General features: G+C 38.6%; 1 protein-coding gene across 1 annotated transcript; it reads left to right on the top strand.

The window, feature by feature from the left end:
• Positions 1-64: 64 nt before the first annotated feature.
• LOC143146055 (uncharacterized) lies at positions 65-22,941 on the top strand. Its single transcript, XM_076310043.1, has 2 exons — positions 65-193; positions 22,503-22,941. Exons 1-2 carry the CDS (start codon positions 143-145, stop codon positions 22,842-22,844), a joined length of 393 nt encoding a protein of 130 aa, XP_076166158.1. The 5' UTR covers positions 65-142; the 3' UTR covers positions 22,845-22,941.
• Positions 22,942-23,584: the final 643 nt, after the last annotated feature.

Below are 23,584 nucleotides of genomic sequence, written 5' to 3'. Positions count from 1 at the left end.
CGCGGCGAATCTTCGTTTCGTTTAGATCACAGTACGACCAGTCCGTGGAATACGTCGTGTTTTCCGAAGAGAATTGAATAATCATGCATCGCACTTGGGGATCAGCCGAGCGTTTAACGTGCCCGTTAACTGCTGCATTGTTATGGAAGGAACAGGAACCAGCATTTTCATTGAACGTTGTTTATCGATCGCGGTAAGTAACGATTCCTCGAATGGTACGTATTCAACGTTAACATGGCTGACTTCGAAGCTTTACCTATTTGAACTTCTTTCGTTTCCATACGACGATGTACAGTGTTTGTATATAGATCTGTTAGATGGTTCTTTTTTCGTTTCTATTGAGTTCAAACATGGGGAGGAAGTTCGTCCCTTGAAAGAACTTTCCTTTCATTTTGCAAAGTATCCGACGATTCACGTGAGAGGTCGCCAATAGGAAACAAAAATGGGGGTTCGACGAACGAAACATTGGAAAATTCGATTTGCCAGTTGTGGTTCGAGAATATATTTTCCATGTTTCTTTTTGTAAAGCTGTAAATATGTGCGTTGTGTGTCTCTGAAACGAAAGCGATGACGATTCGCGCGGGAATCAAACAATAACGCAGCCGAGAGTAAACTGTATAGATAAATTGGTACGAAAGGGGGAAAAAGAGGGAGTGAGTGATAAGGAATATATCGTTCGTGTATTGGTCTTTAGTAAGGTGTAAAGCTTCAATTCTAAATTAAACGGAGATAAATAGAGGCGACATACATTTTAGCGGAAACATTGATCTTTGAGAAGTACGACATCATCGTGTGATGTTCATATTAAAATATATATTGTGCCAAATCATTTTTCGTATTGGTATTATTGAAAAGAAGAAGAAAAGTATCAGAATTCTAACAATGGAAGGAAATCGTGTTTGAGCAGCTTAGGAAAATTATGAAACAGAAATACATTGTTTTCGCTATCTTGTCTCTAATCATCTCCGTAGAAAAACGGGTCCATTGCACGATTGAAAAACTGATTTAGGAACAGAGTTCACTAACTAACTTTGTTATGGTTTTGTAGCATTAATTCATCGTTTTATGAGACGTTTTTTATACTTTCGATCGTGCAAGACTCGGTGTAATTTTAATACATAACGAACATAAAAAAAGAAGAATGTGGACATTGCAATTAGTTGTAACAATTGCAGTAATTCTGCTGTCAATGATTCGTTTCTGTTTTGTTACAAGATAGCGGTGCTGGTTGTTTAGCATACCAAGTTAAACCTCAAGTTGTAATATTTGGTCAATGGAAAAAGACGATTGCATATTTTTAGTACGTGGCTGTGGATGTTCTTTTCCATTTGTTTTTGGTATATAGATTTGTATTCGCGTACGTAATAAATGTTAGCTGCTTCCATTGTAAAATTCAAGATGATCTCATATGTTTTACTTCCTCTTCTGAATTTGGAGGCAGCTCGGATGATTGTATGTGAAAAGAGAAAAGCGTTTTACCTATTTTTACCAGAAAGAGGTTTAAGAAAACTTCCAGCACTAGCAGAAAATACAAACAGAATTGCGGTACTAGCGCTGTCTATTTTGTGTTTGAAATAATAACTGAGTTTTTAGCGCCAGGATCCATTTATTGTACTACTCAATATAATTAGATTGTGTTCAAATATTAAGACCAAAAGAAATACTATATTTATTAAATATCGTAAGATTTTTATGAAATATTTCGTTTATATTGTATGAGTAACTCGTAATGTATAGATTATCTTATTATTTGGCAGTCTAATTATTTTGAGCAGTGAAATAAGACTTGCATATACCAAGCATATTACTCTAGCTCGTTAAGCTTTTGTTCACAGTGTGTGAGCGATACAGGTGTTTTTAATCATTGTATAGCACAGACCGAGTGCAATGCATTTTATTTTACCATTTAATACTCATTGAGTTTCTTTCATTCTCTCTATTATATCCAGAGTCTTTTTTGTGAGGGTGCAACCAGACAGCGTGTAATTTAAATACGACAAAGTTACCTTCTACACCGAACCACTTTTATGCAGTTTAAAAAAACGAGAGTTGTTATTTATTCTTATTGTTTTCTTACTGTGCTCTGGTTGCATCTGTGTAAGAGCGTGGTGTACATTTTATTACCAGGAAGATAATTTAATTTTTTATACAACTGTTTTTTTTTCCTTTTATTTGAATAAGGAGAGCATTTGTTTTTCCTATTTGAAATGCAATTTTGTTCTTTGTGCGAGAATTTAGTTGTATATATGAGTAAATGTTACGTTATTTAAAAATAGGAGTATTGGATATTGCTCAACATTGAGTAGATTTCTCATTGCTTTCAGAATAGCTTTTTTTATAAACTTCTACATTTAAAACCGTGTCACTTAGACGTGTTTAGCAAACAAGAAAGTATTTAACAGGGAAACAGTAAGTTTTATATAATCAGGACGATGCTTCATTAATTACCACCTATATTCTTCAACCATGTTCTCTTCTTTTCGTACGTTGCATTTGTCTAGCGTCTTGATACTGCCAATATTCATCTACCGTTATCTAATTTCTATAATCGATTTGTCTTCGATCCTAAACAATTCGAATCACTGATCATTCAACCCCTTAGTGCCTGAGTTCATTTATAGATACAGAAATCACACAGTACGAAACCAATTGAGTCAAATATATTTTATTCGTATAAGCATGTATTACGTTAAACTTGAGAATGTTCCGTAAGAAAGGTTTTCTGCTAAGGCAGGTTGGCAAGCTGACAAAGTTTTAAAAGAACACAATACCAACACACGCGTTACAAGTGTTACAAGATTTCTGAATTTTTATTTCGTCGTGCTTCTTTACAACCACTTTTGTACAATGATGGCATCCACTTTCTGGCAGGTTTCTATCTTGCGTTTCGCTCCACATTCTCAGGGGATTTGGCCAAAGTAGACATTGAATTATTCTTTTCGTGCAACACAAGATTAGGTGTAATCTTCTTCGACTGGTTTCTTACGGTTGTGAGATTATGCTCTCTTGATTGTATTCATCGGCTGTAAACAATGTTCATTTATTTCTAACCGATAAAACATTGTCAGTACTATGTCAGGCGGCAAAGGGTTAATTACAACTTTTCAAACGGAATCGCACACCGTTGTTGTTCATACACCAATCGCATTAGGATCATCAGTGATCACAGCTTGCGAAAAACCTTTCACTTCCTTACGTTGGAAGATCACTGACACAGAGATCCTACAGCGATTAACTATGCTCCTTTGATTCGTCCAGTGAATTAACAGCGAGCGAGAAGCGTTCTGGTTAAGCGTAATGGGAGAGAACGTTCTCAGCTTTAAAAAGTCGAGCGACACTCAGTCATAATCTACATAATAGACCAGGTTTTTAGATCGTTAGCGGTAAGGATAGGCGATTAGGATCGGACCTATAGCGTAATACGGTGTTTTCGGAATGTTTTCGAGTTCTTTTGATTCGAAAATAGTAAACAAAATATATCATATCCATCGAGATTGAGACGCAACGCGACTCGCAGCCAAAGCAGACTTTATACTCTTAGGTGTGTGCGTCTGGGGGGAGAAAAGTTAAAAAAAAAAAAAAAACAAAAAAAAACAAAAAAAAACAAAAGAAAAAAACAAAAAATGAAATATCTCCGAGCCGATGTCCTTGTTGTTGAAAATGAACCGTTTCGCGTCGTTTCGTTTTTATTTTCTTGGTGGCTAGACCTCGAGGTGGGATGATACAGATTTTTTTTTATTCGTACTCGCGGGCCAACCGAGCACTGGTCAAGCATGCGTTTAAGAATACTTAATGTAATCTGTAAGTAGTTAGGTATACTATACGATATAGCTTGCAACAATTTTTCTAGGACACAATCGAAAATATTTATTTTTATTCAAACGTAACCGTAAGGGAAACTCTTTGATAAAACACACGTTCAAGAAAACTAAGTGAAAATTAACGAAACATTACGAAGCTACAGGGAAAGGGTATGTGATGGAACGAAAATCTTCTCGAGTATTAGATAAATAGCTCCTTTAACGCTCTACATAAGAGAAAATGGACAAAAAGAATTAATTGTCACTGCACGCGCGTATACATCCATTGTGCATATGTATATGTTATTGTACGTATAACGATAATTTCGAATGGCGATACAGATTTTGCGCAACATGTTAACTATATTACATCGTCGTCGTTCGTTCTCTTTAAACGCGATTGGTTGGGAGAACAGGGAGGGCCTCAAACCTCCAGCATTCACCGACCAACCATGTGAAACCAATCGTTCCGTTTTCCGTGTTCGATAATTCCAGATCTAGGCACACGAGAATGGAGAATTACTGGAGAATCGATTTGGTCAAATTTCAAATCCCAATTACGATAGATTCACGTTATTTTCCCTATTTTAAGTGCACGAATCAGAGATATGTTTTCGACGAACTGGAAACTTACTAACGATCGTACGTGTGTCTACTTCTAGTTGTTTTTTTCTAGCCTGTAAACCTTCGGTGGACCCAACGAGAAAGAGAAGAGAATCCACGTTGGTGTTTGAGGTCCTCCCGAGGACTGTCGAAATCGCCCGAGCTTGGTAACGATCGTTCTTAACTTACATGTAACTTGTCATTTGTATATGTAAACACGTAACTGAAACTTATTCGTGTGGTGGGTCAGTTTTGAATGGCTTCCGTATAACTGTATTTTGTAATCGAAACATCGATTTCGTTTCCCCTCCCCCGTCAAGCTGTGTGTAAATATATATACAGGGTGTGATGATGATGTTGTATCCAATTGAGAAACTGGTTCTAACTACATGGAGGACAGTGAGACTCGACGGGCAACGGACACATCGTCCAAAACGTTTTCAAACACTAACGCATAGTAGATGTAACGAAGTTATGGACAGACACGTTAGGCAAGTCGTACTCACTCGCACGTATACCAGGGAGATTTTCGAAATTGATTTTTACGCGAAACCCCGTAGGAAGAACGTTTCTATTCCACGTTTTCGTTCCGTCTTTATTTAAACTCTATACTCTAGTTTGCTATTCGTTCGCACGAATACGCCCACAGAGAGAGAAAGAAAGAGAGAGAGAGAGAGAGAGAGTGAGTGTGTGCGAGAGAGGGAGAATAAATAAATAAACGAATAAATCAATTTTATTTCACGCGTACTCGTAACAGGCGTTTTCATTAAAAGTAACAAAAGTACGTGTTGGGAGAGCATCGTTGATGTTTCTCTCAGATTGCACGCGTTGAACAGAAAGAAGAGAGAGAGAGAGATCGAATATGAGAATTTTGAAGCATACGTGTAAATTAATCGATCCTGAAAACAGTCGTACGTTAATATATACTTTTTAAAGACTGGCGAATGGCATTTTTCCTGGGGGGACTTGAACGACACAAGTGGGAGAGGTGAGGGTGAACAGAACGAGAGAGAGAGAGAGAGGAGAGAGTAAGAGAGAGAGGGGGATGCACGTGTGTGAAAGAGGGAGAGAGGTTCCAAATTATGCTCGTATTTTTGTGCTAGAGGTTTAACGAAAAAGATGAAGAAAAAAAAAGAAAAAAAGACGAAGAGGTGGTGTAGATTATTAGCATGAACGATGCGAGCGTGAATAGCAGAGCGGAACAAAATGTATTGTATTATATTAAATGAAACAGATATTGTTTAAATAAAATTGATATACATAAAGTTTGCGATGCCTTTGATAATTTTATCCATTAGAAGTTAAAGTTTTCCAGGAGATTCCGTAGGATTCGTTCCTCGAAACGAGGAGTGATTGCACGTTCCTGTTGTTGCTGCTCTTGTATACGGGGTGGCTCGGTGTCGTTGGAAAATAGTATCGAATCACGGACAAAACGATCGAGAGAACATTTTGTTTAATTTTTCGACCGAATGCAACGAAATTCAACGCTGTACGCACTCGACGATAATAATAATTCTCAAATATTAATTGTCAATCATCGATCGTATTTAACCCTAATTGTCAATCATCGATCGTATTTAATAATGTATTCGACCCTTTGCACTCGAAGCTTTTTTGCTACCAGAAACTAGCACCTCGACGAAATCCTTCGAATCTTGTAGTTAATTAATTTAAAACGGAGCATTTTCATTTCAACATTTCGTATACGTATGTTTACGTCTTACAAGAAAGGAGTAATTGAATTTTAATCTCAATTCCAAACCACGATGGTTTTCCCAATCGGAGAGAGTACACCGAATTAAGTGGCGATCGAGGATCGTCTCTCGAGTGAAAAGGGTTAATAATTATTATAATCGCGCACACTCTCGTTCAGATTTCATTTACATATACTATCGTAAACGTTTCAAAGACAAAACATTTCTATTTATTTTCTATTTAACATTTCTATTTACTTTATATTCAACATTTCTATTCATTATATTTGTACTTTCTATTTAACATTTCTCTTCCATTTTCCATTACTCTCCCCGGATACAATCGTATCGACGCGACTTGAAACGGCACTTCGAAACACCCCGTACACACCCGATCTATCCTCACAGTTGCTCGATTCTCTCCGCGTTCTCTCACTTGTTGCTTGTCCTTGGTCTCATCTCTCCTCTCTCGTTCCCGCCACCAAAAATCCATACCCAGTTCTTCGCCAGCGGGAAATAAAAACTCACGAAGGATTTTAACAAACTATCTCGTCCGAACGCGCGTGTCACACGTTCAGCAAACAAGGATACCAATCTATCCGAGGTGGGATTCACCGGTGAAAGGTACAGAGAAATAGAGAAACGTGTAAAGGGGCGCGATACACCGTTGGAGATAGCTTATCCTTCCGGTTCTCTGAACGCGTCTCTCCCTTTCATCCGCAGTGACACTTTTCATTTAGCAAATGGACCCCGACACGCGTGCTCCCGCCCAGAAAGTAACGTACGAACGGAATCGGAAAATCAGATTACTCGGCCCTCGAAAATAAAAACGTAACCAGCCGGCGCGCGACCGGATTAACCGGAATCGAATTAAAAGAATACGAGCCCTGCGCACCGGTTCCACGAGTGAAGGGCTGGCTGGCCGGTAGATGGACCGGGGGATAGGTTGGGGGACTTTGTTAAATGAATATTGATGAGGGAGTCGGTTGACGAAAATAGAATTCGCCCGAAAACGTACTGTTATGCAACGATCCCTTGGCATTTTACCGAGGTTTTATTGAAATAGACCTGTTGTAAAGTTTAGATTATAATATCTAGTTTATTATAATATGCAGGGATCTCGCGTATCTAGTAGTATAGTTATTGTACATATAAGAATATAAAGTCCGAAGAAACGAGTATACAGTGATATGTCTTGATCTGAACGACGACAGTGTCGTGTGGTCTTCGTGACTCTGGACTTGGAACTCGACTAGAAAGAAAAGCCAAAAGGAAAATGGCCAAACCTTTGACCGCGCCAATACGGAGACAGTTCTTAAAACTGATATCGACATCTGGCACCCTTAACACTAGAAAGACTGAAACTTAGTATATACCTATATTGCCCCAAAGCAGTCAAAATGACTGCATTGTGAAAGTGCAGAAAAAAATAACTGATGTGTAAAGAAATTTGTTTAAAATTAATTTTTAATATTTCTTATATTATTTACAGTCATACGACAAGTTATTAGTAAATATTAACAATAAAAAAAATTTACTTCACTTGGAAAAAAAAAATAATTTATGCATTATTTGTACATTTTAAGCAAATAAAAGTGGAAACCTTTTTATGTGTACATCTTCCGCAAACACACTTTTCACATTTTTCACATTTTTCACATATATTATTTGTTTCGTCATTGTGGCAAAGTCGTACTTGACAAATTTTTCGTTTGTTAGAATATGTTGTATTTGATGTTTGTGGGTCTTCATTTTCTGATGACTCTTTCTGTCTTGCAGATCTGTAATCGGTGGAGAGCTGTTCTGCTAATTGAAACAAGAACTGTTTCCGTTGTATTTGTATTCCTGTCGCTTCTTTGTAAAGGATCCAAGCTTTTATAGCAGCCAAATCTAAAATATTGAAAAATATTTGGAGGGCCATTTGATCCGTCATATCAACTCCAAATTTTGTTTTGTTATAAAATTGAATAGAGTCCGGTAACATTTTTTTATTACTTCTATCAATTTTCACAAATTTATGCCTGGAACTTGGAACAGCTACTCTTTTATTCGGTTTGCTTTTATATATTGTAAGGACAGAATTTTCCGATTTATATAAGATAGTGAAAAAACGAGGCATGTTATCCTTCGTTTGTTTGGCTACTTTGGGTAGTTCTCTTTTATTTCCTCTAATAGTTCCAACTAGTGTTGTTTTTTTGGCCAATAATTTCGTCGCGAGTGACATGCTAGTGAAAAAATTATCGATCGTGATATTCCTTCCACAGTTTGTGTATGGCTCGACCAGTTTCAGAACAACGTGTTCACTGAGAAGCATTGACGATGGTCGTTGTTCGTCTTTCCCCAAGTAAGAAAAACCGTTCAAAACGTACTTGCTACTAACATCTGATGCAAGCCAGAATTTGATGCCAAATTTGTTGGGTTTATTAGGCATATACTGTATAAACTTGCACGTGGCTTTTGTTGGAAATAATTGCAATTGTTATATTTTGCCCTGGTTGATAGCAAGTTTGACTATTTTCAATGAACTTGTCCCATATTTCCGAAACCAAGGTAAATTTATTTGTTCGGAGGCGTCTACTTCTTTCGGTTCTTTTGTCAAAACGAATAAATCGTAGGATTTGCTTGAACTTATCTCTGGGCATAGTTCTTCTAATAAAGATTCGAATAACAAGTCACGTACAAGTGACGGTAATCAAAAATGTATAAACTGTTATGCGAATTCGGAGCCAATCTGGTCATATAAGAAATTTATTCAATTCGATAATAAAAGTCATTCGATTATTTAAAATTTCCCAAGTAGTCAAAATGACTGCTTTTGGGCAATATAAGTATAACACATATATATACCGGAAATGAAAGAGGGGGGGGGGGGAGGCAACTACAATGATTAATAAACGCATTTATATGTTGTACAAAAAGTCACAAAATTCTAAGAAGCTGTGTCATTATATATACAATTGTTTTTCTAAATTGAAAAGCAGTCAAAATGACTTCCTTGGGCAATCTAGTGTTAAGATCATTGTTGCATTCATTCCAACACGCCCGAAAACGTACTGTTATGCAGGAGGAACATTCGTGTAGAATTCAACGAACCCTTGGCACTATTTTTATTGAAATAGACCGACTGACAAGAATTTCACGGACGTACTTAGCACTTAGACACAACTTAGAGAAGTGACTCTCGACTGGTCTTTCTATCGTTCGGTGACAAAGAAGAGTTCGATCGCAGCATGAGGTTCACACGGGGAGTCACGTAGCCTGGTCCAAGAAGTGTTTTGGCTGCCTTACGTTATCTGTCTTCTATGAATCGGCTCGCATGGGAACAATGATTAATCTTAAGAACGCAACGCGGTAGGTATCGTAGCACGATTACGGTATGGTATAACAGTACACAGCGATGAAATCGCGGCCTGGACGCGTGATCGATTTTCTTACGCAAAACGTGGGATTTTAATAACCGACTCGATATTTTCAGCGTGTGCGGATCGATCGTCGGTGGAATTGGAACGTGCACGAGAGTGGAAAAGGACACGACGACGTGGCGTGCCGCCCCGCTTAAATGTTCGAAGATACGTCGATTATCGATAAGCGAGTCACCGAGATAGAGAAATGGTCTCTGACCGGTCGAAGAGGACGATTAACGAGAGACACGATAACGTTCTAACGCCTTGGCGCGAATTCGAGGAACGAATCTGATCAATAACCGAGGCATGTATCCGGTTGGAAGAAATCGCGTGTATCGGTCGACACTTAGCGAAAGCAAATCTAAGAGCTTTGTAAACTTTATCGAGGGACTGGAAGTAGTATTATTTGTGTAAATTATTTACCGTAGCTTAGAGTATGGTCGAACTGTGGACAGACTTGTGTCACCACTCTCGAGAGAAAATTATTGCTATGTCGGTTTATTTCACCCCGCGAATAGGTTCATTCTTGTACCACGGAGAAGATCGAGTCGTCGATCGTTGGTCCAGTGGATTGTGGGAAAAATTACATCGCGAGGCCGAAATTTATCGAAACGGGGACCCTTCGAGGGCTCAAATATTGTCGCGGTACGCGAGAGCGGGAACGCGCGCGGAGAGACGCTCGAGGAGGGATCCTGGTACTTGTTTTCGCAAATGTCACGGGTCAAGATCCCTCCTTTCCGGCTAGGTAAACAGTACGTCGAGTACATAGAAGCGAGGAAGCTATTTTCTCGACTGTAATCGCGTTACAGTGGATCTCGTGGGCGGTTCTTTAATCAGTTCGACGTTTATCGCGTACGGCTTGTTTACGATATTCGAGTTGGAGTACATCGGTTTCACTTCGAGCACTGTGAATCAAGATATGCACGTTTATGAGACGATTATGTATTTCTGTGCGAGAATTGGAGATGGAGAGTATTCGTCTGTTGTGTGGGCGGAGCAAAGGAGACGAGATGCAGTGGTGGGGGTGGATCCTTCGACGACCTCGAACTGTCAATACTTTTCTTTCCAGGCGAACGATACACAAAACTATTTTTCACGAGGGCTTCTTGTCTGTGAATGTAGCCTTGGTTATTGATAAAATTAATTCTGCATTCATCGTTTCTATCTGTTTTGTATACCGATGATAATCGATGGTTTTGATTTTCGAACATTAAGCGAGGTACTACCATATATTGTTTAATCTGCTGCACACGTTGCAATCTTGATTAATTCTACATTCATCGTTTCTATCTGTTTTGTATACCGATGACAATCGATGGTTTTGATTTTCGAACATTAAGCGAGGTACTACCATATATTGTTTAATCTGCTGTACACGTTGCAATCTTGATTAATTCTACATTCATCGTTTCTATCTATGTTTTGTGTACTGATGATAACCCATGGTTCTGATTTTCGAACATTAAGCGAGGTACTACCATGTATTGTTTAATCTGTTGTACACGTTGCAATCTTGATCGTTACAATACCTACGTTGCTTGCAATGTTCACGAAAAATCTGTATAACGGGTATAGGAGTTTCTTCAGATATAAATACGAAGATTTCTTGGTAAATTGACTCCGCGTAAGGTATTCCTAGTCGTTTGCCAGGTAAACAGGCAGCCACGGTTTCTAGTTATCGAACACTTCGTAAACACTGGGATGATTTCTGGTCGGCGTCAACCAGACGTACGAAATTCCTGTAATTAGAATTTCCAAATTTCTAGCCCCCTGTAATTCGGGTAAATAAGCGAGTATCGAAGTCTTCCTGCACTCGTGAACGAGCTACGGTAGCAATGATTGGTATTTGCTCAATAGGGATGTTTGGGGAACAGCTTTATATAGAACGTGACGAGTCGCGAGGAATGATAGCGTTAAGAACCATTCGATTTGTTTCGATTACTTTATATCGAATTCGATACATCATTGGATGTACTCATTGGTAGCTATACGTACTTATTAGTACTAATTCGTGTTCCAAGTATCGTCTTGAGATAAGAAATAAATTTGTTATTGTTAATAGGTCTACTTGTAGATGTTCTAGTATCGATACAATTGAAGCATCGAGTATCATTGAGACCTCAGCTAGACGATAATTTAATTTGTTATTGTTAGTAGATGTACTTGTTGATGTTTTAGTATCGATACAATTGAAGCATCAAGTATCATTGAGATCTCAGCAAGACGATAATTTAATTTGCTATTGTTAGTAGGTGTACTTGTAAATGTTCTAGTAGTATCGATACAATTGAAGCATCAAGTATCATTGAGACCTCAGTAAGACGATAATTTAATTTGTTATTGTTAGTAGATGTACTTGTTGATGTTCTAGTATCGATACAATTGAAGCATCAAGTATCATTGAGACCTCAGCAAGACGATAATTTAATTTGCTATTGTTAGTAGGTGTACTTGTAAATGTTCTAGTAGTATCGATACAATTGAAACATCAAGTATCATTGAGATCTCAGTAAGACGATAATTTAATTTGTTACTGTTAGTAGATGTACTTGTAAATTTTCTAGTATCGATAGAATTGAAGCATCAAGTATCATTGAGATCTCAACAAGACGATAATTTAATTTGTTATTGTTAGTAGATGTACTTGTCGATGTTCTAGTATGGATATAATTGAAGCATCGAGTATCATTGAGACCTCAGCAAGACGATAATTTAATTTGTTATTCTTAGTAGATGTACTTGTTGATGTTCTAGTATCGATACAGTTGAAGCATCAAGTATCATTGAGATATCACCAAGACGATAATTTACAGTAACAACAGTTTCTTTCGAGTGACAATTTTTGAACCGTTTAAGTAGTATTGTTCAGCTCCTTTCAACTTGAAATAGTACAATGTTACTCCCGTAGACTGGAGAAGTCTGGAAAATTGGAAGATGTTGTCCAAGAATACAAATTTTACACGATTGCGTGTTTCAGATCGAACAATTACATTTATATTCTAATATATTCCGGCTTTTAGATTATCAGCTATACACGTATCGTTGTAGATCATTGAGTTTGTATTATAGATTGTATATTATATCCCGTGATAATGACAATATATCGATAACAATAGATGAGGAGTTGGATTATGATAACGCGATATCGTGGCCACAATAGGTGGGATTTATCCACGGAACTCGTTTCCAGCTATAAATAGATTTTCTTTGTGAGAACCATTCGATTAATTCGGTAATCCCGAACTCGACCACGATGCTATTTCCCGATGGCCATTGTACGTACGTTAACGAGAGACGGTTCGTTCAATGGATATAATATAGAAGCACCCACACGTGTGCACCTACTCACGTACGACAGCTAGATGGTCTATTGACTAGGGCGCCGTTATATTTTGCAACAATTCACCGTTACGTGTCTGTTGAAAATGGCGGATGCATCTTAGGTAACGTAATGAAAACTCTTCGAGCATTCTTCTGCTCTGGAAAGTTCATAGTAGTTCTACCTTTACATTTTATATAATAATATATAAAATAATATGCGCCTGATCGAAATTAGTTTCTTTCCACAAATAAGAGAAAATAAAACGAATCGAATCTCACCAGTGATACAACAACGCTGCTTGAGAATCCAAACTCGAGCAGTATTGTTATTTTTGAATCTATTCCCCGTAACGTATGTGTTTTTGCAAGAATTTTTTTTCAGAGGTCTACAATAGTTATTAGAAAATTAGAAAACAGTACTGTCCTATTCGACAGGTTTATAGTAGTTGTGCCTTTATATTTTTTATAATAATACTATGCATCTGATTGAAATTAGTTTCTTTCCACAAATAAGAGAAAATAAAACGAATCGAATCTCACCAATGATACAACAACGCTGCTTGAGAATCCAAACTCGAGCAGTATTGTTATTTTTGAATCTATTCCCCGTAACGTATGTGTTTTTGCAAGAATTTTTTTTCAGAGGTCTACAATAGTTATTAGAAAATTAGAAAACAGTACTGTCCTATTCGACAGGTTTATAGTAGCTCTGCCTTTATATTTTTTATAATAATACTATGCGCCTGATTGAAATTAATTTCTTTCCATAAATAAAAGAATCGAATCTCATCCGTGATACAACAATGCTGCTTGAGAATCCAAACTCGAGCAATATTGTTATTTTTAAATCTATTCTCTGTAACGTATGTGTTTCGCAAGAATTTTTTTCAGAGGCCAATAGTAGTTCTTAGAAAATTAGAAATCAGTACTGTCCTCTTCGTATTTAGAAAAACGGGTAAAATTTTGTCCTACTCTATTTTTCGCTAAATTATAACAAATGCGACTAGTATAAATATGTTTTATATGAATACTATACGTATTCCACAGGAGCTTCCAGCTTTGCAAAATCCAACCACTTGTTGTTCTTGTATTTCCACGGAACAATGTCGCGAGGGTGGGTAGACGATGCAATAATCGATCGAGCACGAATTGTTTCCACATTAACAGCGATTGGTCGATTGGTTTTCACGTCAACGTCGATAAATCGCACGATTCCTGCGAGAAACGTCGTTAATCGTGCTCCTTAATGAATTCGTCCGAGCTAGAATTACGTTTCGTGTTTCAAACGTCAATGTTACTGCTTCTCTTTTATTTCTTACCTCTGGCTCGCTACTGTATTTTTCTTTTAATGTTTCTACACACCGTTTCGAACAAATTAATCGTGGACATTACGTTATTATTATCGCGAAAAATATTTTAAAAACGCACAGTTGGAGAAACGTAGTAAGGACCATAGTGTAAGGGGAATACGATCAATTTTTGTACACTCTAAGATCTTCAAAGGCTCGCTAGAATGTCTGACCAAATACTATCCTCGATTCCTTCCAGAAGTCAATTTCTCGGCTCCACACAGTACATTTTCTGCATAATCGCGTCTAATAATTAGAATTCTTTCTCGATCTTTTTCCTAAATTCAAGTTCATTTCGTAGTTGCACTTCGATTTGAATTTTTCATACCTGCGTTATAGAACGCAGGGAATTCTTCATTTCGAATGTTTCTTTCAGAAATATCGGGCACGATATGTTCGACACGGTTTCTCACCTCTTACAAACCGCCCCAGTCATTATTCGCGTTATTATTTTGGTAATGCGTGAGAATGAAAGGGAATGAATGCGTGTGAGGACATAAGGTGCGAGAGAAGAGTGTTTAGGGCAATAGTTATTGTTGGAAAATTGTCAAAGCGTGTCGTGTCGCGTAAAATAAGAATAGTCAGCGTCGTCAGCGCGGTCAGCGGAGTCAGCGTGGTCAGTGAAGTCAGCGGAGTCAGCGGAGTCAGAGTGGTCAGCGTAGTCAGCGTAGTCAGCGTGGTCAGTGGAGTCAGCGTGGTCAGTGGAGTCAGCGTAGTTATTAATTGTGCGCTTTGTTACTATTTTGTTCCTACCACTACCGTCATTCGATACACGTACATCTTAGAACTTTATTCACCCTTATTTTACAACCACCAGCAGTGAACAAATTCCTACAAAATTGCTTAATTTTCCGTCTCCGATAATATTTTCGCTCGCACGGGGTAGCAACGCGCGTCGAAACAACGCAGCAACAATATTAAGAAACAAATTACGCGAAGTTTTGTAAAAGCGTGGCGTGGTGAATTGTTTTAATACTAAATCACCAACGGGGAGCAGCTGTTCGATTCTCAGGATCAGACAAACGGATTCGCATAATTACCGGGGCGGAACGCGTTCTGCCTTTAATATCTTTGCCAGAATCGTCGCAACCGAACCCCTGTGAAATTGTTGCGACAATATCTCAAGAGAGTATCTAACGATAGTAGCAATTTGCGCGCGCGAGTGTGGCCCGTTTCTACCGATCTCGAATTATTAAGGTTCGTTTATAATTCATGTTACATCTTCTGACACTAACAAACCCTCCTCCCTAGTTTCTGATTCGTTCTCGGTAACTCATCTCGACTATATTTTAATTTCACTTTTAATTTTAATTTTTATTTATTCGTTCGACATTTCTCGCAACGAAAACCTGTAAAATCGATGAATGGACCACATACAACTATAGCTGTTTTAATTTTCTGGCAAACTCTACTCTCGATTCATTTATTCGTACGAAGTTACGAACCGTTTCGCCAAACAGATGTATTCAATAATATGCGTGGAGTGCTTTCAGGCGATAGTAAACAGACGTAAAGAGAATCAACATTTACATTAAATGAATTGGCTGGTCTGCACGTTTCGTAGATATGATTCTGCTGGCTGAAAGGAGCACCGTGCGAGTTTAAATAAACTGCAGAATACCGTCAAAATGCTTCCGGGTGGTTTCAAATTTAAGTAGATTATTATTTGTATTATTTTTCTCTTCTTTTTCTCACTTTTATTCATCGATTTATCGTATCCTTAGCACCGTAACGTACACTTACTTTTATTTTCGTACATTCTTTCTCTTTTTCTTCTTTTTTGCTCGATATTTCGTTTCTTCTTCTTTATACAAAAAATTCTCGTTTCGTTCGACAAGAAATTACACGCCAGAGATCGTTTCGGAGGAAAGTTTCTTTTGGAAAAATATCTAGTGTCAATGTATCTTTTTCGAGTGTATAAACATTTCATCAAATTATATATTCCCCGTTTTGGAAAACGAAATGACTTTCCGAACAACCGTACAAATAGAGAAGTATCGAGAGTGGAAATGGCAAGGTGAAGCACTGTTTTCGAACCTAACTTCAGAATAAAATTTCTAACAACAATGGGAAACTTATCTTTTCTTAAGTTCTTTAATCAAAGCAATTTTTAATCTACAAATATATGAACGGTGTGAGTTGCAACCAGAGCTCTTCCGAACTTAACCTCGATTGAAATTTTTACCAACGGATTTGTTAACTTTGTTAATTAGGAAGTTGAGAAATATTTAATGTTAAAACGAGTGAAAAGACGAGGTGTATAACTTAACGATAATTGGTCAACTATTAGGTTGTTCGGAAAGTCATTTCGTTTTTTTGTTGGTGAAAATGAAACACGATTTTTTTTAAATGTATAAACATTTCATTAAATTATATATTCTCCATTTTGGAAAACAAAATGACTTCACGAACAATCCAATTCTCTACCTGGATTTTTCATACTTATTGGGTTGTTCGGAAAGTTGTTTCGTTTTTTTTGGTGAAAACGAAACACGATTTTTTTAGAGCGTATAAACATTTTATTAAATTATATATTCTCCATATTGGAAAACGAAATGACTTACCGAACAACCCAATAGAACTAACGTAGAAAGAAAGAATTTGCATCTCATGAAACACATATATGTATTCAGGAAATAAGAAGTAAATTTCTTTTTTCCGTTTAGCGAGAACTTTTCCACAAAGACTGCATAAATCTAGAAACTTGGAACACCTTTCGTGGAATCACTTTTTATTCTTCACGCGTGCACGCTGCATTTGCACCCATTCTGCCGGTTTGAACTATCTCTATGGCATACAAGAGTGCTTTTTTTCGGCGACTTTCTACATTTCTCGACTCTCTTTATACATTCACTTGGCACTGTACTGAAAACGAAACATTGACTAGTTATTCCAGAGCAAAAATTCTTCATCCTTCTCCATTCTCAAAAGAATTCAACCCAATAGTATAAAATAGACGAGTCTTCTATTTTTTTCTCATCGTAACAGTGGAACCAATTTCCAAATAATTATCACAGCCCCAATCAGATGATAGACGAATTTATAATAACTTCTGACCCATAACACGTGGCTCGTCATCTAAATACTTTAATTCCTGTTGGAATAGCAATAATTATTAATCGTTGTCCGATAAAATCAAACTACCCAAAATCGAGTCGTCTTGGCTACAATTACTCTATTGCGGGAAAATTTGGAAAAATTCGTACATTAAAATTCGAAAGGAGGGTCTACAGATGGGACAAGACCCTCCGTGACGTTGCTCGACTTCCAACGGGAATCTCCCGGCCAATCTATTCACCGAATCTGGCGCCCTGAAGATATTACCAATTCCTTCGGTTCTCTCTCCTCGGGCCCCTGGAACTTCACCGAACTCCCGAGCAAATTATAAATCCCGAGCAACCCAATTCGAAGCTCTTGGCACGACGGCGAGTCGCTAATTCTCGAATACAGGCTTCGTTGTCCCAATAGCGCCGTACGTTAATTATCCCTCGGATCTCGCGCGAGAGTTTTCGCCACCGAGAGCGACGAGTTCGTCGAAATATCCTTTACAAACCTGAAACCTGAAACAAAGACGAGAGACTCTGGTCCTTTCGAGGCGTGCGCGCAACAGTCGTTCCAGATATCACGGGGAAGCATAAGTTTTGTTGATCACGGACGAGCCGCAAAAATTGTTTATTCCGGACGAGCGACTAAAATTGTTGATCTCCGACGAGCTTTCAAAATTGTCGATCCTCGTACGAGCCTCCAAAAAATTGTACTCGTGCGGTGTGCCGGTGTATATTTATGTATATTATTATGTGTATTGTATGTTACAGTGTTATTAGTATTAGACGTGGTATCGGTAATAGGTTTCTCTTTTCACTGAAGATAGATCGACTGTGTATAAGACTAAGCAAATCGTCTTGATACCCTCGGTACGCGTCTTTATCGTCCTCGTCGCTTACGTCTTTTTCAAGTCTCTCGTTTTAGCGCGTCTTTTCAGCTGTTTTGTTTTATTACGTCTTTTTTATCCATACATACTGCTACGAACTCTTCATTCTTACTATGACATACTACAACATACTACAACATACTTTCCGTGACATATTACAACATACTACGACATACTACGACATACTACGACATACTACGACATACTACGACATACTACGACATAGTCTAGTATTAGACGTGGTATCGGTAATAGGTTTCTCTTTTCACTGAAAATAGATCGACCGTATACATACTGTTACGTATTCTTCTTTCTGACTATGACATACTACGACATACTACGACATACTTCCCGTGACATACTGTGACATACTACGACATACTACGACATACTTCCCGTGACATACTACAACATACTACGACATACTTCCCGTGACATACTGTGACATACTGTGACATACTACGACATACTACGACATACTACAACATACTTCCCGTGACGTACTGTGACATACTACAACATACTATGACATACTTCCCGTGGCATACTGTGACATACTTCCCGTGACATATTGTGACATACTACGACATACTTCCCGTGACATACTGTGACATACTACGACATATTTCCCGCGACATACTGCGACATACTGCGACATACTGCGACATACTACGACATACTACAACATACTACGACATACTACAACATACTACGACATACTACGACATACTACAACATACTACGACATACTACGACATACTACGATATACTACAACATACTACGATATACTACAACATACTACGACATATTACAACATACTACGACATACTACCCGTGACATACTGTTACAAAAACTGTCCTCTCGCACCCTATACAGCCACGCGCATTCATTCTCTCTCATTCTAATCCTCAGTCCCCCTTATTTCAGACATTCGGTCACGTTCGCCCCATCCTGATCGTTCGTCTTTTCCAAACACTCTTCATTTTCTCTGAACCATGTGTATTCCTTATCGTCCGCGTGTATTCCCACGCTCGTCTCGCAAGACCCCCTCTAAAGTGACACTCGTGCCTTCCACGAAACCTAGCGAACAGATCACTGCCAAGTGTTTACCTTCACGCAGCCCCGTTCGCACGCGCCATCTCTTCCAAACCTGGGCTCGAAGCAGGTCCAAGCGGGTGTCACGTAATAATTCAGTATTTGATACAAAAATATGTTGATCTCTAACGGGAGACGAACTCTTTATTATTTTCCCTTGCATTACACTTTAATTACAATTACCGTACCGTCGGTCATAGATTCGTGCGGATCAAATCACAGGTCAAAGACTGAACTGTCTCCTATGGGTCGGGTTTTTATATCCGTTCATTCCCTTGTTCTGAGTGTCCTGCGTTATGCAAGGAGTGTTGTTCGTGCGTCATTATGGGAACGGAAAGAGTCTCATGAGTTGTTATGGGAACGTATGCAAAACGAATTTCGGTTATCAGTGGTCTGTCGTATGGAGTGTCATGCGTTGTTATAGGAGCGGAAAGAGACTCGTGCGTTGTTATGGGAACGTGTGCGAAAAGGAATGTTATCAGTGGTTTGGTAGGGTTACACGGACACGGAAAATCCGATACCACAATATACTACCTCAGAAACCGTGAGTTCAAAATAAGACAAGTGTACTTCATCCCAGAGGAGCGTGAACCGGATAACACTAAAATCAAACAGATTAAAGAAGAAATAAAAGCGCAAACTATCGACACGTGACAGATAAACTGAGCACAATCAACAAAAGGAAGAAATCGCATTCGAATACATCGTAGAACGGAGATTTAAAGACAATCTGGATCGATCGAAACTTCTATAGCATGCAACTCTTAACCGGGCACGGAAAGAATGAAATGATGAAATGAAAACTGAATAAACTTGGCATCGGTGACAACATCTGCAGCTGTGGCCCCAACCACGAAGAAGAAGGAAGTGTACTCAGAAAAAAGATCACACAAAACAACACGACACTTTTATAACTGTGTAAGTGGCGCGCGAGAAATGTACACGCGTTTCCAAACCCCCCGTTTTCCGGAAAAGATGGCAGAGAGCGGTGAGCAAAGTTACCAGATGAGGGACACCGAGATTTCCTTAATTTCGCCATCGCGTTTCACTCGCCGTTCCGTGCTATCGGCTTATGGGCCATGCCGTACACCGGGAGAATCTCTCTGATTACATTGCCCGAGAATTCTCTTACGGAGTTTTTCTACGTAGAGTCTTCCTCGACTTGCCACTCTGACGATAGTAGAGTGGTTATCCGGTTCGTTTTACGGGGGACCCGAAAAATTCACTTCTTTACACGCTGAATCGACTCGGGGGGTATTTGTAGTGAAAGCTGATCGTATGGAGATGTGAACGAGGATTTAGAAATTTTGCTGGAGAAGGAACGTGAAAGAGTCAGTGGAAATCCAGAGTGTGGACGATCGAAAATATTTTTTGAACTTGCTATTAAGTACTTTTGGTGTTCTTTTACTCTTGGAATTGTATTAGGTCATCCTGTGAGTAATGTCGTTTTTTGACGGTGAAAAATATTAATACTTACATTTATTTTCAATCGTTTATACATTGACCATCAGTTTCGATTACCTTTTCCCATCTATTGGTCGACTTTTTTATTCCATTTTCGAAAAACTTCCGGGATTTTTAATCAAAATACTCATTTAGTGCTGATTTTATGTCCTCGCTGTTGTTGAAATTTTATCTACTTAAAAAATGTTACATCGACCGGAATATGCAAAATGTTGCATCGAGCGCGTTATCAACCGCGAAACAAATTCGTAGGTCTCTCTGGGAATTAATTAACGACCGTTTCGTTGTGTTAGGTCATCTCGTAAGTAGTATCGTTTTTTGACGGTGACTTTCGGTGAAAAATATCAATACTTACATTTATTTTCAATCGTCGATACATTGACCATCAGTTTCGATTACCTTTTCTCATCTATCGGTCGACTTTCTTATTCCATTTTCGAAAAACTTCTAAAATTTTGAATCAAAATACTCATTTAGTGCTGACTTTACATCCTCGCTGTTGAAATTTTATCCACTTAAAAAATATTGCATCGACCGGAATAGATGGTAATCGCTTGGGGCAAGATCCGGAGAGTATAGTGTGTGTGGTAGAAATTCCCAATTGAAATTTTTAATTTTTTCTACCGTTATCCTTGCTGTGTGTGGCCCAGTGTTATCGTGGTGGAATAGAACACCTTTGCGATTAGCTAACGATGATCGTTTTTCCACTAACGTTGCTCGAAGACGTTCAAGTCGTTGGCTGTAAATCTCAGCCGTTACGGTCCGATTTTGCTTGAAAAGCTCAAAATGAATGATTCCTCTAATATCCCATCACACGCGCGACAAAACTTTCCGGGGACGAAGACCTGGTTTTGGCCACTGTAAAGATGATCGACCAGGTGATAGCCATTGCAAACCTTTTCGTTTGGGATTGCGGTACAAGACCCACTTTTCGTCATCAATAATAATCTGATCGAGAGACGAACGATTATTTCGTCGATCTCGCAGGGAAGTAGAAATATTCATGCGCTGGATACGGTTAGAAATCGTCGGTTCACGCTGTACCCATTTTCTCAGTTTCGAAACTTTTCCCAATTGTATTAAATATTTATGGATGGTACTGCTGCTACTGCCTAATCTCTCAGCGATTTAATCGGTAGTTAATTGTGGTTCTAACTCGATGAAAGCTTTCAATGCCTCAGGATTGAACGCTGTTGGTCGACCGGATCTCGGTTCGTCGGAAAGCTCAAAATCACCTTTTCGAAATTTGAAAAACCATCTTTGATACATTCTCAAATTCAAAGCACGTTCACCATACACTTCGCAAATGTTTTTAATCGTATCCGTGGTTGTACCACCTTTTTTAAATTCGTATAGCACAGAATGCCGCAAATGAAGTTCGCACACGCTCGTTTAAAAATTTTTTCTCAAGTGAAAAATGTCGATCGAACTGCATCGAACTGCATCGATAGACTGTCGAGAGAGCACTCTTTAAGCTACATGGAAAAAAGTTTCTATAAACGCATCGCTCAGATGCGATTCAAGCGTTCGTTTAAAGTACGATAAGAGAGGACATTACTTGTGGGATGACCTAATAATTGTAATCGTTGTGTACGGTTACTTGCGATGCTTCCCAATGTCAATGGAATATTGCGTAAGTTTCTTAAAGAATGTGTTCAAAAATTGCCACAGATTCAGAATACTCATCGCACAACCTGACCGCAATGTATTACTCGCGGAGCTTCGGAAGTTCCCTCAAGATGGATTCTAAGGACCATCGGGTCCCTAGTGATCCACCACACGACCGTAACAAATTTTATTCAACATCGATGTCGTGTCTAACGAATAAATAAATTTCAGGTCATGCTCGAAGGACTCGAGAGACCACCGAAGCCCAGGAACAACACGATCGTTGAAGATATCGAAGGTGGTTCCCATTCGTCGATTCCCAAAATCGTCAGCGATGTCACTCGTGGACCGAGCGGATATTCAACGGGCGTGTTCTACAAACAAACAAACAAACAAAGCTCCAGATGCCTCGAAAAAGCCCCAATTGGAGCAGAAGAATGTTACAGGCGTTGTATATCGGGGCACGCGTTGCCTGGTCGCTTGAAAGCGTTTAACGACCCAGATTTTAATTGGCAAAGTTATTTGAGCGCGTTCGCGTTCGGCGACGTATCTCGCAGGACACTGGCATGGTAATGCGGCCGGTTTTAATAAAATCACCGGGCGATATTGCGTATAATGTCCGTAGCTGTAATCGACGCGCGGAAATTGCAACTGGGCGAACGTTTTTCTTTTAATGGCCAGCACCGTCCGACCTTTCGCGGTGAAAGACCGCGTTATACGGTGAAAGACCCGAGGAGTCTTCTTTTCCCCTTTCATGCAGTGAAAATTGACCTGTCTGTTTCAGTGTTTCGTCGATACCTTGAAATTTTTACCTTCAACTTCAATTCCTTTCGACATTGAACGATGATACCACCGTGTATCCGAGTAATCAAATAGACTTCTTAAATTTTCCATACGTTGGCGTTATTATAATTTTATACCTTCGAGGTGAATAGAATTGTGAACGTAAGATGACACCATTCGCGTGGAAAGAAGTGGCCACGATTGGTCGTTGATCTTAAAATCTTGACCACCGAGTGAGTTAGGAAGAATTACTTTCAAGTATTCGATACACTACCTGAAACAGAACACGTTCTTTCTGTAAGGTTAGAAACGAAGAAGGTACGGAAGTATTGGGTTCTTCGGAAAGTCGTTTCGTTTTTTTTGTTGGTGAAAATGAAACACGATTTTTTTTCGAGTGTATAAACATTTTATTAAATTATATATTCTCCATTTTTGGAAAACGAAATGACTTTCCGAACAACCTAATACTTCTTAGAAATTGATCAATAATTTTCACTTAACGATATATAAGTATACAAATAGAAATGTAC

This window comes from Ptiloglossa arizonensis, chromosome 4 (assembly GCF_051014685.1).
Source record: "Ptiloglossa arizonensis isolate GNS036 chromosome 4, iyPtiAriz1_principal, whole genome shotgun sequence".
NCBI lineage: Eukaryota > Metazoa > Arthropoda > Insecta > Hymenoptera > Colletidae > Ptiloglossa > Ptiloglossa arizonensis.
Note: the sequence above shows the minus strand (reverse complement) of the source record. Positions and strands in the feature narration are given on the sequence as shown.

Bases quoted from the DNA above. Each gene is read 5' to 3' on its own strand.
- LOC143146055 (XM_076310043.1), top strand. From the start codon at position 143: ATGGAAGGAACAGGAACCAGCATTTTCATTGAACGTTGTTTATCGATC. The intron at 194-22,502 runs GTAAGTAACGAT...AATAAATTTCAG, and splicing joins AACGTTGTTTATCGATCGCG to GTCATGCTCGAAGGACTCGA.